General features: G+C 39.3%; 1 protein-coding gene, 1 long non-coding RNA gene and 1 pseudogene across 4 annotated transcripts in view; 2 read left to right on the top strand and 1 right to left on the bottom strand.

Moving 5' to 3' along the window:
• The window catches only part of LHFPL3 (LHFPL tetraspan subfamily member 3), a 579,617-nt gene extending 575,543 nt beyond the window's left edge, over positions 1–4,074 (top strand). For all 3 annotated transcript variants that reach the window (XM_019451241.2, XM_019451240.2, XM_019451239.2), the window contains one exon: positions 1,722–4,074. Coding sequence is in view for 1 of the 3 variants with exons in the window: in XM_019451239.2 (XP_019306784.1) it covers positions 1,722–1,750 (29 nt within the window). In the remaining 2 variants the exon portion in view is untranslated. The remainder of the gene's footprint in view (positions 1–1,721) is intronic.
• A 5,195-nt stretch (positions 4,075–9,269) lies between these two features.
• Positions 9,270–9,591, top strand: LOC109267904 (mitochondrial import inner membrane translocase subunit TIM14-like; annotated as a pseudogene).
• Positions 9,592–11,866: 2,275 nt separating this feature from the next.
• LOC109267903 (uncharacterized) lies at positions 11,867–14,292 on the bottom strand. The gene is made up of 2 exons (XR_002080340.2): positions 14,125–14,292; positions 11,867–12,554 (listed from the first exon to the last, which is right to left on the bottom strand). It is a non-coding gene; the product is annotated as an uncharacterized LOC109267903 (long non-coding RNA).
• Positions 14,293–17,193: the final 2,901 nt, after the last annotated feature.

Below are 17,193 nucleotides of genomic sequence, written 5' to 3'. Positions count from 1 at the left end.
CAACGGGATCGTATTTCGGTTGTCCCCTGTGTCGTCTGGGTTCATTAAACTAACTGAGTTCTCAAGGAGAGAAGTTCATTAAAATCGTAATGTGTACTAGATATTTTAAGGTATTTTAAAGTGTACTGGAAAACTGTAAGCATTTATCCGAGAAAAAACAGAATCTTCCAGAGGTTTCACTAGCACTCATTCAGAAACTATAATCTTGTGATGTGGAATGAGGACTATCACGGAATAATGGACCAGTTGTTTTACTGTTTGAGTTTTCAAGTGCTCTGTGATACAAACCCAGCAGGCTGTTTCCTTTCAGCCCAAATCTGGCCAGTTGGTACATTTGCCCATCTTCACAGGTTCTAAGGGACTCTTACACCCTGGTTAACAGTGCCAAAGTCTGTGGAGATCATCCAAAGAAAGGAGGTGGTTGTACTATTTGTAGTCTAGTTGTATCAGTACAGGCATAGTCCCTAATACCATGCTGGAGAAGAGGAAAAGCACTGTATCCCCTGAGAATTTGTCCTAAAGAAAGAATTTTAAAGAACAAATAGAACTTTATATGCAAAAACATTTATTCTTGATAACAAAAAACCGAGAAACCTTGGGGCACTCACGTGGTTCAATTAGTTGAGCGTCCGATTTCGGCTCAGGTCATGATCTCTCAGTTGGTGAGTTCGAGCCCCACGTTGGGCTCTCTGCTGTCAGCACAGAGCCTGCTTCGGATCCTCTGTCCCCCTCTCTCCCTGCCCCTCCCTGGCTCGTGTGCACGTGCACACTTCCTCTCAAAAATAAACATTTTTTAAAAAATGGGAAACCTATGGAGCACCTGGCTGTCTCAGTTGGGTAAGCGTCCAGCTTCAGCTCAGGTCATGGTCTCACAGCTCATGAGTTCAAGCCCTGCATCAGGCTTTGTGCTGACAGCTCAGAGTCTGGAACCTGCTTCTGATTCGGCGTCTTCCTCTCTCTCTGCCCCTCCCCTGCTCATGCTCTGTCTCTCTCTCTCTCTCTCTCTCTCTCTCTCTCTCAAAAATAAATAAACATTTTCAAAAAAAATGTTTAATGGGAAACCTACCTACAATCTGACAACCGTCAAACAATCAAGATGGGATACTGAGCACGGGGTGAAAGGAATGAGAATGGAATGGAATATTCTGGAGCTATTAGAAATTAGATGCTGATGCTGCAGAGTGGAAATGTAGAAAGCTGTTTTTCATATAATGTTAAAAATGTCATCTGTACTGTGATTCCAACTGTATAAAAGAAGTGCACATTTAGATAAAGAATGGAAAGACACACAGGAATAAAATGGTGTCTCTTTTTCAGCTGTTATAATGTTGATTGTAAAATAAATAACACTTGGAAGGAAAAGGAAAACGCTCCAGTGAGACATTTTCTGTGCCAGGCAGAAAAATCAGTGATGTTTGGGATCATTTCGCATCCTTCCTTGCTCCTTCAAAGCAGCCTGTAATCTTCACCCAAATGTGGAGAGTACACATGTCTGGGTTATGGGGGGCCCCCTTGCCGGAAGACCGTGCTATTTGTTTATGGAACAAGAGCCTCAAACTTTTCAGTCTTCTTTGTTAACAAACCTAAAGTGCATCTGAACCATTTGCTGGTGTGGTTTTTCTGTGACACCCTGCATAAAAATCTTGCCGACAGAAAATGATGCATTTTCTTCTTTCTCTCTTTTTCTTTCTCCTCCCCTGCCCCCCTGCCCCTTTCTGCAGTTCTGCTAAGCCAATATTCTCTAGAATGAGCACAAAACAAATCAAGTAACAGCTAAACAAATCGAATAAGAGCTTTTGTACATCAACATCAAGAAGGAAGACTCTTGGGAGAAATCAGAGTACAGAGACGGATCTGGACAAGAGTGAACCATCTACTTGTCAAAGCACTTTCTAAATCTGGACTGGCAGAGATGGGAGTGATTTTCTGGAAGGAGATGTGATAATGGATTAAACACCAGCTCATTGGAAACTATCACTGAATAAGATCAGACCGCATTCATGAGAAATCACATTCAGGAAATATTTTAAGGAAGAGGAGTATAAATGTGCTAGAATTAACATGTAAAATATATATGTACCAAGGTTTGTAAACTGTCCTTTTTTAATCCAACGGAAAACAAAAAGCTTTAATCTTTCAACCTTATTTGAAAAAAGGCAGTCAATCCTAAATTATTCCTATCTCAATAGCCAAGAGGCTTATCAAGCATCATTCATGGAGGAAGCATCTTAGAAAATGCCTCTGCGTGTTTTCACATGATCTTTGGTTCCCCATCTCTGCCATGTGTTTCTTTCACTGTGTAATTAGTTACAACTACTCGGTTAAGAGATGTAACGCTTCAAGCTTTTTACAGAGTCTGTGTTCAGTTTAATCTGTCTGTACAAGTTATTAATGAGAAAGTGTTTTTGACATATACTATAACTCCATCGAGATGTATATTACAGGAAGTACATCTTAACATCATAAGTTCCCAAGCAACATAGATATCCCTATCTTCCAGGAAACAGTATCAAGGAACTCTGAAAAATATAGAAAGCTCATTTTCACCTTGGATGCTCACATGTAATATATAGGCTGCTATCAAATAAATACCTTTTTCTAATTCTCCCTAGTATATGCATAGGAATTGAATATACTTCATAAGAAGGCATCTAAAATCCCTCCTTTTTTTTTCTATTTCTTTGCCATACATGTCATCAGAAATCCATATCCTTTTTACCCTTACTAATAGGTACTTGTTTTTGTTTTGAAAAAAAAATCATTCCATTAAACCTATTTCTAAATTATAGTAAGTGGTACTAACAAAATAAATAATAATTTAATAGCCTTAGAAATAAATGAATATATACTTATACAGGTCAAGAAACTTGGTAGGAGTAAGTTGCCTATTTGTTTACTAATGTTGGTTTTTTCAAGAATGCTCAGATTTCTTTTTGTCGGTTGACATTTGGAGATAGTTATAACTGGTCACTTGTCTTCAGCAATCTTTTGCTCCCGGGCTTCCCCCACTATCACCCTCATCACAAATCCTGCCAATATGCAACAACAGAAAAATATGTAATATTGACCTGGCCAACTGCTTGAGAATGAACACGAGCTAAAATGTATATGCAGGGGGTAATTGGTGTGAACTAAACCACGTTCTGTATGTGAGCAGAAAACATGGACGTGTAGAATGCCTTCATTTTTAGACTCAAAATTAAGATCAAATTAGCATCCATCACTGGAATACCAGATGGAGGGTAAGACAAGAAGTGATACAGATCAGAGTCGATGTCTCGTACCCTGTCTCTATTAAGACAACACTCTCATTCTTGCCAAATGTTTCTAGTAGTAGCTATCTTTACACCATGAAGGAGATCATGTTCTAAATGGCCAAGAGTATATTACAAGTATGCTCAAATGAGTGAGCCCCAAATCACGAAGCTATGGATTTTCTAAAGAACCAAATTAAGGGAATACTTATTATCTCTAAAGTGTTAGTCATTCTGGGAGTTACTTGTTGCATTAAATAGAAGCTCTCCCACTGCATTCAAAGCATCCTACTTACTAAATTTAATTACACACAACTTTTCAAGAATTCATCTTTTAGTTAAAGGGAGGTACCTCTCTATCTACAATAAAATTAGAAGGTGTTGGTTTTCTCTAATCCATGTAAATTACAGATTCCATTGGGAGTCCTGCATCACTAGAAGTGGTGTTTATGAAAATGAAAAAGTGCTTCCTATCCACACACAAATGTTTTTCAAAAATTTTTTTCCATGAAACCTAAGTGTAATTTAGCATACCACAGTGCTCTAAAGATGGGTCATTGATGATGTACCATTTGTACATAGGTAATACACATGTAAATCACTAAGTGTTAAGTATAAGAAGTATGTTTTTATCTTTTTTAAAAAAAAAAAAGTGACTCCCTTTCTCATTCTGTTCTGTTGTATTGCGTCCAAAAAGTTGTGTGTAATTTTTTTAAGGTCCAGGAAATGTAAAGAAATTTGTTGGAATATCTGAATTTCTGTAAAAAATAAAAATAAAAATAAGATTTTGTTATTTAGAAGATGGCTTGGTGATGTGGCACACGCTCAGTCCACTCAGTGTCTTTGTCCAGTGATCCAGCAGCAAGTTAGGATTTGACCAAAATCGGTATCCTCAGGAAATCTCCTTTCTGTCAGATTCCATAATATTCACCAACAGCAGACATTTATTAGGTATCCAGGACTCTCGTGTAGAAGGCATGATTAACATCTCCAAACCTCTTCCAGCCAATATGGACATAGATCAAGCTAAATCTTCATATACTCAGTGGAGTGAAATCAGACTATTTGATTTGAATAGCCAGACTATTCAAGTAAAACGTGACCTGAAATATCCAATTAATTGCTCAGTCTCCACTTTGCAAATTGATTTCTCAGACATGAGCAACCCTTTTGCAACTGTTCATATTGAGTGTGTGCTGTCTAGGTGAGTTCCAATGCCAGATCTTTCACTTACTATATGGTTCTGAACACCTCTAAGCCTTAGTGACCTTATCTATAAAATATGGGGACAGAAATATGGGGCGCCTGGGTGGCTCAGTTGGTTGAGCTTCTGACTCTTGATTTCAGCTCAGGTCATGATCTCACAGTTCATGGGATCTAGCCCTGAGTCAGGCTCTGTGCTGACAGCATGGAGCCTGCTTGGGATTCTCTCTCTTCCTCTCTCTCTCTTTCCCTCTCTCTCTTTAATAAGCATTAAAAAAAAAAAAAAAAAAAAAAAGACCCAGGGGCCCCTGGGTGGCTCAGTCGGTTAAGTTTCTGACTTCGGCTCAGGTTACAATCTCACAATTCATGAGTTCGAGCCCTGTGCCAGGCTCTGTGCTGTCAGCTCGGAGCCTGGAGCCTGCTTCGGATTCTGTGTCTCCGTTTCTCTCTGCCCCTCCCCTGCTCACGCTCTCTCTTTCTCAAAAATAAACATTAAAAAAAACTTTAAAAAAAATGGACCCAATAATACCTGGCCCCATAGTGTTGTGAGGACATAAATTATAGTGTTATTATGCTTGACAGGTAAGAGATATTCAATGAATGTTAATTCCTTGCCCTCCTACCACATGCAAGACATCGAAGGATGAAATGAAACATAAAATACAGCCTCTTTCAAAATGCTGAAGATAATTAGAGTAACATTTATGAGCAGGGATTGAAAATTCAGATGCCTACAGGGGCCAGGTAGATAAATAAACTGACAAAGCAAGCTGGGTTAGGGAGATAATAGGAGGTAATGGGGCACTAGAAAACCCAGGTCCCGTCTAAAGAGAATAAACAGCCAATACTCAGTTCTAGTCCTTCACCAAATATGTAGTGAATCCCTACTATGTGCCAGGAACTGTTCTAAAGCCTGAGGCGATAGTGGTAAACCAGACAAAAAAGGTCCCTGCTCTCATAAGAGGTCTTCTGTTCTAGTAAGAAAAGAGACCATAAGCAGGAAAATACAGCTAAGAATCGATGCCCTTGAGAGTATTAAAATGTGGTGATGTGGGGGAGAAATGGGGAAGCTGATCAAGAAAGGCAGCACTTAAAGAGAGATCTGAATGAGAATCAGACAGCCAAGTGAAGGAAGGGGGAAGATCACATGCCACACAGGGGGAGCCACAGTGTAAAGGCTCTAGGGCAGGAATAAGGTCACCGTGCTTGAGGAGGAGCGAAGCAGCAGAGGCCAGTGATGTGAGCTCAGCCAAGGATGAGGTGGGCCAGGATGGCTGATACTGTTTTTAAGTGTGAGAAAAGCCATTTGAGGGTCTTCAGGGAGGCTGATGCAAGCTATTTTATTATTTTAAGGATTACTCAGCTTCTGCTTCTAGCAGTATAAACTAGATACTCTGAAACGCCTTACTTACACGATACTCCCAGGTCTTGGATAAATTACAATAAGCTTATTTTTAATACACAGCTTAGCTTGCAAGAAAGTAAGAGAAATCCCAAAGGCATTAAAGAAGAAGAATAAACTGAAAACGGAGCATGAAGTGTAAGCAAATGCAGAAACTGGGGATTGCTTGAAGGCAAATGCATTTATCACAAGACAGAGTAGGAGGCTGAGCCTTGGGCCACTGGATGAGTGGCCCAAGTGGATGAGTTAAATTTGAGAGTCCCACCCTAAAGCAGGACACTTGAAAATGGCCGCAACCTTCAACCTTCTACAAGGGTGGTCCAGGAAAAATGTTGATGCTAGCAAACAAAAGAAGCCTTGTCAAGAATTCTGTCTCCACATTCAATCTAGATGGAGTTGGTGGGAGACGTCAGGGGGAGAAAGAAAAAGAAGCATCATTACCCTCTGAAAATTTTAAGCCATGGATATGCCCCCACCCCCAAGTCTGGAATTCAATCTTACACTCTTTGTATGGTCAAAGAAACATCAAACCAAGAAATTAAAGAGCTTGCCAGAGCCCAGGTAGCTGGCAGATTCAAATACACATCTTTTCTGAAGGAAAGCGTCTTTATTAACGTAGATCTCACCAATTAAGCTCAACAATGTGTTCACAATCTTTTAATTACTAAACATAAAAATAAGTGATGAGAGAGAATCCTCAGAAATCATTAAGAATACATTTATTGCCCCACAGATTTTAGATATTGCAATTACTACGTATGGAATATAAAATCATGTTTTATATGTAAAAGAAATAATGATGGTATCTAAAACATGAACAATATGGAGAAGCCAGTAGATACAACCAACCAGGTATACTTGAAGAAAAAAAATTTTCTTAGAATTGAAAAAGGTAATCATTGAAATTTGGCACCTGGGTGGCTCAGTTGGTTGAGTGACTGACTCTTGATTTCGGCTCAGGTCATGATCTCATGGTTCATAAGTTCACACCCCACATCAGGCTCTGCGCTGACAGTGCTTGGGATTCTCTGTTTCTCCCTCTCTCTATACCCCTCCCCTGCTTGCTCTCTCTCTCTCTTTCTCTCTCAAAATAAATAAACATTTTTTAAAAAATCATTGAAATTTAAAATGTGTCATTTAAATATACATTAGGTATAACTAAAGAGAGAGGTTGTCAACTAGAAGATAGATCTAAAGAAATTACCCAGAATGAAATACAGGAAGCCAAGAGATTGGAAAATGAAAAGAAGTTCAGCTATAGAGAAGATATATATGTCTAATCAGAGTTCCAGTAGGAGAAATAGAATAAGGGAAAGACAGTATTTGAATAGAAATTGGCTAAAATTTTTTCCACAAACAATGAAGGGTATAAATCCACACATATAGGAAGCACAATAGATATCAAGCAAGACAAATAAAAAGTATATTCAAATATGACAGTAAAGTGTCTTTGGTCTTTGGTTTCTTTGGTCTACCAAAGAAAGAGGACCTACCATGAAAGTAACTGGAGAGAAATGACATACCACCCATAAAGGAATGATTTCTAGCCTGATAATAAATAGAAGAGACCTTAGCACATGTATCCAAAGGGCCAAAGTAAAATAACTACCAGTCTAAACTTGTGTTTCAGGGGTGCCTAGGTGGCTCAGTTGGTTAAGCATCCAACTTGTGGTCTCAGCTCAGGTCTTGCAAGTTCAAGCCCTGTGTTGGGCTGTGCACTGGGTGTAGAGCCTACTTAAAAAAATAAAAATTTAAAACTAAAAACAGAATAAAATTGTGTTTCAGCAAAGTCTTTATTAAGACCAAAAGTGAAATAAAGTCATTTTGAGATGAATAAAACTAAGGGGATTACCAGCAAGAAACCTACACAGAAAGAATTTCTGAAAATGAGCCAAGAAGTAAGGTTTGAGATGCAAAAAAGACTAAGGAGTAGAGAATTTGGTACACATGTTGGTATGGCTAAACAAACATTGTACAAACATCTAATGTGTGGAATTAAAATAAGACAACTAATATTCTGTCTCTCCCTCTCTCTGCCCTTTCTGGTTATGCAAGTGCTCACTCCCTCTCAAAATAAATTAATAATAAATTAATAAAAAGTAATAAAGTAGTTGTCTTATTTTATAGATATGCATAACAATACCATGTCAATTGCAATGAGATGACCAGAGTTTAAGGAATTTATGTTAATTGGGAACAGAGTTAAGATATAGATTAATGATAGTAATAACTAGCAATTGATTATTTATAATGTGCCAGGTATATGTAACAACTCATTTAATATTCACAACAGCCTTATGAGTGAGATACTGTTGTTATCCTCAGTTTACAGATGAAGAGACTATGGCACAGAGGGTTTTAAATAATTTACCCAAGGTCATACAGTTAGTAGCAAAGGGCTGGGTTCAAACCCAGATAACATGATTCTACAATTAATTTATTTTACTACCCTCTATGCTGCTTTAAAAAGTTCAATATAGGGGCATCTGGATGGCTCAGTCAGTTAAGGGTCCAACTTTGGCTCAGGTCATGATCTCACGGTTCATGGATTCGAGCCCTGTGTCGGGCTCTGTGCTGACAGCTTGGAGCCTGGAGCCTGCTTCAGATTCCGTGTCTCCCTCTCTCTCTGCCCCTCCCCTGCTTGTGTTCTCTCTCTCTCTCTCTCTCAAAAATAAATAAGTAAACATTTTTTTTTAAGTTCAAAAAACAAGTTCAATATAGGGGCACCTGGATAGCTCAGTCAGTTGAGCATTCCAACTCTTACTGGCTCAGGTCATGATCCCAAGGTTGTGGGATCAAGCCCCATGTCAGGCTACGTGGTGAGCGTGGACTTGCTTAAGATGCTCTCGATCTCTCCCTCTGCCCCTCTCCCCTACTCACTCTCTCTCTCTCTCTCTCTCTCTCTCTAAAAAACTAAAAATATAATAGTAATAAAATTTTTAAAATTCAACATAAATGATAAATTTTAAAGTGAACAATAGAAGATATAGTTTCAAAACAATGAGGGGAGGTGGAATAACAAAACAAAGGGGGCGGGGCGCCTGGGTGGCTCAGTCGGTTGAGCATCCAATTCTTCATTTTCGCTCAAGTCATGATCTCAGGGTTGTGGGATCAAGCCCCGTGTCAGGTTCTGCACCGACAACACAGAGCCTGCTTGGGATTCTCTCTCACCCTCTCTCTCTGCCCCTCCCCTGCTCGCTCGTGTGAATCTTCTCTCTCTCTCAAAATAAATAAATAAGTATTTTAAAAATAAAAAGAAATCAGGGGGTGGTGGCCATGTCACTGTCTGGTAGAGGCATGGAATTGGCGGCTGCTGTCTTTGGGGTGGATGAAACACGTTCTCCATGGAGGCTGAGGAACTGAGCCAAAGCTATGGCCAATACAGTGGTAACAGACTGGCCATTGCTGCTGCAAGATTTGCAGGCTATTTTGCAACCCATGAAACATGGAGCCTCAGTAAAACAAATTTTTCAAAGTCCTCCAAAATCTGCCTTCGGTGGTGGCTATTCTAGGGGTTTGGGCTTTGGACCCCAAATGCCAAAGTGAGAGGCAGCACTAACACTTACTAGCCATAAGCCCTACTGCCATAAAGGAAAAACCAGAGATGCTCCTCAATAAATTATGCTTTTAAATAACCCAGACAAGGAAGGATCTCCTTATATAGCAGCCCAAATCAATAAAGCTAAAGATTTACTAGAAAGTCATGCTAAAAATGAAGTAAATGTGTGGTGAATTTTAAGTTCTTGTTAGTTTATGTATACAAGTGCCAGCTTTTTATGATCAAATGCCTCAAAGCTAAAAAAAAAAAAAAAAAAGAGAGAGAGAATGAGAGAGAGAGAGAAAAGTGTAGGAAAAGGAGAACAAATAAAAGGCCCAATGTAAGACAGAAGAAATAAAACCAAATTAGAAAACAAAATAAATAAAAATAGATTAAATTTGTCAAGGAGATTGTGAGATCGGATTTTTAAAAACCCATGAGGACACAGAAAAATTGAAAATAAAAGAATAGAAAAATATATCCTAGGCAAATATTAGCCAAAAAAAAGCTATATTAATAGCAGACCAAATATAAACAATACAAAATATTTTTAGCAATCCAAACAATCCCCACATGATAATGAAAGTTTCAATTCACCCACAAAATATTAAAATTCTAAGGTTGTGGGGCACTTGGGTGGCTCAGTTGGTTAAGTGTCCGACTCTTGTTTTCAGCTCAGGTCGTGCATGATCTCATGGTTCATGAGCTCAAGCCCCACATCAGGCTCTGGATTCTCTCTCTCTCTCTTTCTCTGGCTCTCCCTCACTCATGGGTGTGCTCACTCTCTCTCTCTCTCTCTCAAATAAATAAACTTTTTTTTTTTTATTTTTTTTAACTTTTTTTTTTTTTTTTAAATTTTTGAGACAGAGAGAGACAGAGCATGAATGGGGGAGGGGCAGAGAGAGAGGGAGACACAGAATCGGAAGCAGGCTCCAGGCTCTGAGCCATCAGCCCAGAGCCCGATGCAGGGCTCGAACTCACAGACTGTGAGATCGTGACCTGAGCCGAAGTCGGACGCTTAACCGACTGAGCCACCCAGGCGCCCCTAAACTTTTTAAAAAGTTAAAAAAAGGAAAGAAAGAAAAAGGAACAGTACAGGCCAACTGAATCCTGATACAAACATCATTCTGAAATACATTCAAGCAAAAGTCACCACATTAAGAGGCTAAAAGATAAAAGCCGTATGATTGCCTGATAAATACAAAAAAAAATCATTTGATAAAACTTAAAGTCATCTACAATAACAAGAACTGTTTACAAACTAGGAATAAGGACAATATTCCTAAGAAACAATTTCTACCACACAATATATTTTTACTTATAATTGTGTCATATTAAAAGTAGTCCCTTTAAAATGAAGGACAAGACAAATAAGCCCCCCATCAGTAAATCTGTCCACATTACTGAAGGCAACACAGTAAAACAACAGAAAGAAATAAAAGATTAAGAATTTGAAGAGAAAAACAAAACTCACCATTTTAGGATTGTAATTACCCTTATACTAAACTGATAAGAACAGATACTACACTTGATCGTGCTAAAGGCCAAGAAGTGATATATAATTGCCCTCATAAAAAACAAACCAAAGCTACAAATAAAAATTATTAGAATCTGTAACAAAGTAACAAGATGGCTAGATTTAAAATCAATGTATTAAAGTTGCATTTCTCTAGCATAGCAGCAAGCAATTAGAAAACATAATTTCAAAAAATATCTTTAACAATAGCAACAAAAATCATGATACCTAGAAATACCTCTAGCAAAATGTGAATAGAATCTAAAGGGAGAAAATTAGAAAACTTCATTGAAAGCCTTTAACGATTGGGGCCCCTGGGTGGCTCAGTCAGTTGAGCGTCGACTTAAGCTAGGTTCATCTCACAGCTCTTGAGTTTGAGACCCGTGTCGGGCTTGTGCTGACAGTTCAGAGCCTGGCTCCTGTTTCGGATTCTGTGTGTGTCTCTCTCTCTGCCCCTCCCCTACTCGCACTCTGTCTCCCTCTCTGTCAAAATAAATAAACATTTTTTAAAAAAATTTTTAAGACTTTAAAGATCTTTAAAAATATAGAAATACACTATATTCACTGATAGGAAAATTCAATATCATTAAGATCTGATTCTCCTCAAATTGTACAATCAAGAAATGCCCACCAAAATTCCATCAGAGCTGAGGAATTTGGCTGATTCCCAATTTTTGTGGAGGCATGAGGTACATGGCTGACTCAACCAGTAGAGCATGCAACTCTTGGTCTCAGGGTTGTGAGTTCAAGCCCCACATTGGACATGCAGCCTACTTAAAATAAGCATATATATGTAGATAGATAGATAGATGATAGATAGATAGATAGATAGATAGATGATATATACATACATACATACATACATACATATATAGATATAAATTTTTGTGGACGTACCAAATGCCGAAAATAGCCATGATGCTTCTGAAAAAGAACAAGGTGGAAAGGCTTGCTCAATCAGATATTTATTTATTATAAAACTATAATAATTAAGATAGACACACCAATGAAGCAAAATACAAAGCCTAGAAGTATATGAATGTATTTTTTTGAAAATTAATATCAGAAGAGATAGCACAATAACTTGGTTGGAAAAGTATATATTAGGGAGTAAATGGTGCTAGAACATTTGGTTGTTGTTGGGAGATGATTCTACTTGAGACTCATGTTTCTGCACGTCTTGTGAGCAGAGACACTAACTGCCTTTATTCCAGGCTGTCTTTTCAAGATTCTTAGTATAGCAAACAGCCTGGGAAGACAGAGATAAGGCCTCCCTCCAGAACAAAAGGTAGATTTGTTTACTGTTCCTTAATAAAGATAGTAACTCCCTGTAAGGCAAAGTCAGGTTTGCCTGACTATAAATAAATTTATAATTTATTGCCCAATTATAAAAGATTCAGGTTCTCTAAGGCTCAGGGTTCCTCTCCTGCAATGCAGGTATTATCCAGCCCTCTTCTCATAGCTCTCTGGGAATGGGACAAAGGGAACCAATGCTGACACGCTGCTTGCCGGGGCTGTGGGTGATGAAGTCCTTTGTCTCTGACTAGGAGTCTCATGTGTTCTGCCGGTATCCATAGACCATGGCAGTCCAGCTTCTTAGTTTGCAAATAGGGTTACGGTCACAGTGCTTCAGCTATCCACCTGAAAAAAAAAGGAAATTAGGGGTGCCTGGGTGGCTCAGTAAGTTAAGCGTCTGACTTGATTTCAACTCGAGTCACGATCTCACCATTCATGGGATCGAGCCCCACATCGGACTCTGTACTGACAGTGTAGAGCCTGCCCGGGATTCTCTCTCTTCCCCTCTCTCAAAATAAATAAACATTTAAAAAAAAGAAAAAAAAAAGGAAATTACACATCTGATTCGCACTGTACGCAAAAATCTCCAGATGAATTAAGGACTTAACAGTGAAAGGCAAAATTTTAACTTTTAAGAGAAAATATGGATGATCTCAGAAATGGGAAGGATTTATTGAACAAAACACAAGAAAACATAAAGGAAATCATTATAAACTCCACTAGACTGAAATAAAGGCTTCTGTTCAACAAAATATTCCACAAAGAAAACTAAAAGCCATGAATTGGGAGAAGATGTTTGTTAAATATATTACTGGTAAAGGTTAACAATACAGAATACATAGAGAAATCTTAAAAATCAATTTCCTAAAAGCCAAAACAAAAATAATGAGCAAAAGATATGTATAGGAATTTAACAAAAAAGAAAACACAGGGGTCCTGGATAACTCAGTTGGTGGAGCGTGACTCTTAACCCCAGGGTTGTGAGTTTCAGCCCCATGGTGGGTGTAGAGATTACTTGAAAACAAAATCTTCAGGGGTGCCTGGGTGGCTCAGTTGAGCCTCCAACTTCAGCTCAGGTCATGATCTCACAGTCTGTGAGTTCAAGCCCCGCGTTGAGCTCTGTGCTGACAGCTCAGAGCCTGGAGCCTGCTTCAGATTGTGTCTCCCTCTCTCTCTACCCCTCCCCTGCTCATGCTCTGTCTTTCTCTCTCTCTCTCAAAACACACACACAAATGGCAAGCATGACAAGATATTCAGTAGTAATCAAAAAATGTAAATTAATTGCAAATGATAATGCTCATTTTATTGGCATAAATCACAAGTCTGACAGAACTGTTAGCCCGGCTGTGCAGCAGTGAGAGTTCTTATACTATTTATTGGTGAGAGTAAAATCTGGTATAATCACTTTGAAAAACAACTTGGCGTTTTCTTGTAAAACTGGACATTTGTATATACTAAACTCATTCATTCTCTTCCTAGCTATATATGCTGGAGAAAATATTGCACATAACCAAAAACAAACAAGCAAACAAACAAACAAAGCAGGTACTAAAATGCAAAACACAAATATTCATCAACAGAGAATAGATAAAGAGTGAATTATTCAAAATTTATTTTTCAGTTAATTGATTAATTTACTATTACTATAAACAGGGAAATGAATAACCAAATTCATAAACATCTACGTGAATGATTAGATTAGATTAGATTAGATTAGATTAGATTAGATACGTAATGTTGAAAGGGGAAAAAACAAGTTGCAGCACACACACTGTGGCTCCATTTTTATAAATATAAAAACGAGCAACACTAAACTATATGTTATTTAGAAATAAATACCTATATGGTAGAACTATAAAGGTATAAGCATAGGAATAATAAAAACAAATCACAGTATTGTGGTTACTTGGCTCACCTGGCTGGCTCAGTTGGTAGAGCATGCGACTCTTGATCTGGGGTGGCGAGTTCAAGCCCCACATTGAGCGTAGAGCTTACTTAAAAAAAAAGAAAAAAGATTGTGGTTACTCATGGAGAGTAGGGAAGGATTATAATCAAGGAAAGGCATACAGGCAGCTTTAACAGATCCAGATCTTAATGGAGTGAAGGGTTCATAGGTTCATTTTCCTCATGGTTTCCTAAATTATGTATATGTCATATTTTTGTATCAAATATTATCTAATGAAATAAAATAAAAGTCATTGAATATTTTAAGATAACTGACAATTGTGAGGAAAAGGGAGGGTCAGGAAGGTCAGGAGCAGGGGTGCCTGGCTAGCTCAGTCTATAAAGCATGGGACTCTTGATCTCCGGGTTGTGAGTTCAAGCCCCACGTTGGGTGTAGAGATTATTAAAAACAAAAAAAGGTTGAGAGCAGAGGCAGGGAGCTAGGAGGGAGGCTGTTGAGGGAAGGTGCTGGCTGAAACCAGAACAGTGTGGAGATGGAAGGAGGTGAATAAATTGAGGATGGTGCTGTAGATTGGGTTTCCTGGGACGTCAACCGGGAAAGATCAGGGTGAAAGAAGTGTATTGTGCAGGGTTCTCAGGATCAGCACCTGCGAAAGGGAGGCAGCAGCAGGTGGGCACGAGAAGGCGGGCTGGGATGAGGCAAGTAGGCTCATGGAGACCCCGGCTGACCTGCAGGGAGTGCAGATGCTGGGATGGCTTTTCAGGGTTGTCCTGCGTTACGTGGAGTCTGGGCCTCAAGCATCGGTCACTGTATGTGGGTGCTTACCCCCAGAAGGGGGTGTAACCTTGGGTGTGGTGGGTCTCTTCAGCTGAGGGCAGTTTCCAGAGAGGGCAGAGGGCTGTGAGGTGGCAACCCATCCAGCAGCTGTGGGAATAAGGCCTAGTTCTGAAGAGGGGGGCCCTGGGGGCATCTCACAGTATCTACTGCAGACAGGTGTTTGGGGGATATAAGACTTGTTAGATTGAATGTGGAAGATGAAGAGAGCTACTGAAAAGGGAAGTTGGTTCCTGAGACAGGAATAAGAGGAGGACAAGGAGGACGAGGAGGACGAGGAGGATGAGGAGGAGGTTAGAGAGATGGAAATCCAAAATTATTATTAGAAGGGTGTTGAGGGGGTAGAGGTGACAATGAGGTTGGGTGGGCTGATGTGGTAACAGCAATAATAGCCAATGTTTGGATAGCACCATATAGCTTACAAGTGCTTTCACGTCCATTGTCTTATTTGCCTTCACAACACCCCTCTAAGGTATTATCATGCCCATTTAACAAAGGAGGTATGTGAGGCTCAGAGAGGCTAAATGATTTGCCCATAAGACCACAGAGGATAGGGGAGCCTGGCTGGCTCAGTCAGAGGAAGCTGTGACTCTTGATTTCAGGGTAATGAGTTCAAGCCCCATGCTGAGTGCAGAGATTACTTAAAATAAATAAATAATTTAGGGGTGCCTGGGTGGCTCAGTCAGTTAAGCGTCCAACTTTGGTTCAGGTCATGATCTCATGGTTCGTGGGTTCAAGCTCCACATGGGTCTCTGTGCTGACAGCTCAGAGCCAGGAGCCTGCTTCAGATTCTGTGTCTCCCTCTCTCTCTGCCCCTTCCCTGCTCACACTCTGGTCTCTCTCTCTAAAAATTAAATAAATCTTTAAAAGAAAAAAAAGATCACAGAGGATGGTCTTCACCACAGATGTCCTCACTCCTTATTTTGACAATGGCTTTCAGATACACTTTGGCTCTTGGTCTGTGGGCAGGAGTCAGCCTGCATTTGCCTTTCAAAAGTCATGTCCTGAAACTTCAGTTTCTTGGAGGGATTAGCTGGATTTCATTTCTTCAGTGCTAGTTCCCTGTGATCCTTCTAGAAGAGACTAATAGTTTGCATATGATAGCTAAAAAGAAAAAAAAGAAAATGCATTTCTAAGTCAGTTTTTCATTTTGAGAACATTTAGCATCAAGGCACAAATGTACTGCCTTCTCTGAAATAAAACATTAATTCTCTCTCCAATGTAGTATACCAGTTAGATCATTAAAATTGATCCTATGATAGCCAATCCTTGGTAAATTGAGATGAAGAAATGGGTTTACCTTACTTCCTGCCACTCGCTCTCTTAAAAAGTTGGGGGTGCCTTGGTGGCTCAGTCAGCTAAGTGTCCGGCTCTTGATCTCAGCTCAGGTCTTGATCTCAGGGTCGTGAGTTCAAGCTCAACATTGGGCTCTGCGCTAGGTGTGAAGCCTACAATGAATGAATGAATGAATGAATGGGAATTCCCTTCTACTGGGTGATATCTGTTTCATTATTTCAACCATAAGTCAACAGGCCCCAGGTCTCAGATGTCAGACCAACCTGTGGTTCAATCCTAGTTTCCAGAATTACTTAAATACTGTCCTTTCCTCTGGCGTTAACTGAAAGGAACTTTTCCTAAGGACCAATTTGGCAAATATGTTTGCAGTTATGGACTAAAGGCTGATCTTTGGCCAAGCCATGATGGCGAACGGTAAGGTTCCTGGAAGTATGTGAATGTGACATTATCTTGCCAACAGTTTCTGGAGTCAAAACGTTTACTTAAAACTTTAGCTTCCTCCAAAGCAGGAATTTCTAAAATTTTAGAAGCAGCTTTCCTTATCAAAGCCTTTACACTTTTCAGGTCTTTTGATTTTAAAAAGCTTGTGAATTCTCTTCTAGGTGATTAAAACCCATTTGGAATTAAATACAGTTGCCCTGATCATGTCAAAAATGATGAAGTTGCTTTCCTAGAGCTTAATTTACTGTACAGACTTAGAAAGCAGTTGGATTTTTTTTAATTGACTTGTACTGCCATCTTGTGGTATACTTCATTGCAAATTTCAACACCCTTTAGTGCATTATTTGTAGGTCCACTGGGTTACCTTAAAAACGTCGTAAAATCAAGGATTTATGCTTGCAAAACTAGAACTACTTCCTCTGTGCCATATACAAGTCCCCTCATATACCTTATAGGCTAAGAAAAAATTAACGTAAATATGGAAGGGAGAGCCCAACAGAGATCCTC

This window comes from Panthera pardus, unplaced genomic scaffold (assembly GCF_024362965.1).
Source record: "Panthera pardus isolate Hobbes unplaced genomic scaffold, ASM2436296v1 HiC_scaffold_8, whole genome shotgun sequence".
Taxonomy (NCBI): Eukaryota; Metazoa; Chordata; class Mammalia; order Carnivora; family Felidae; genus Panthera; species Panthera pardus.
The sequence above is the reverse complement of the archived record's forward strand: the minus strand, read 5'-3'. Positions and strand labels throughout refer to the sequence as shown.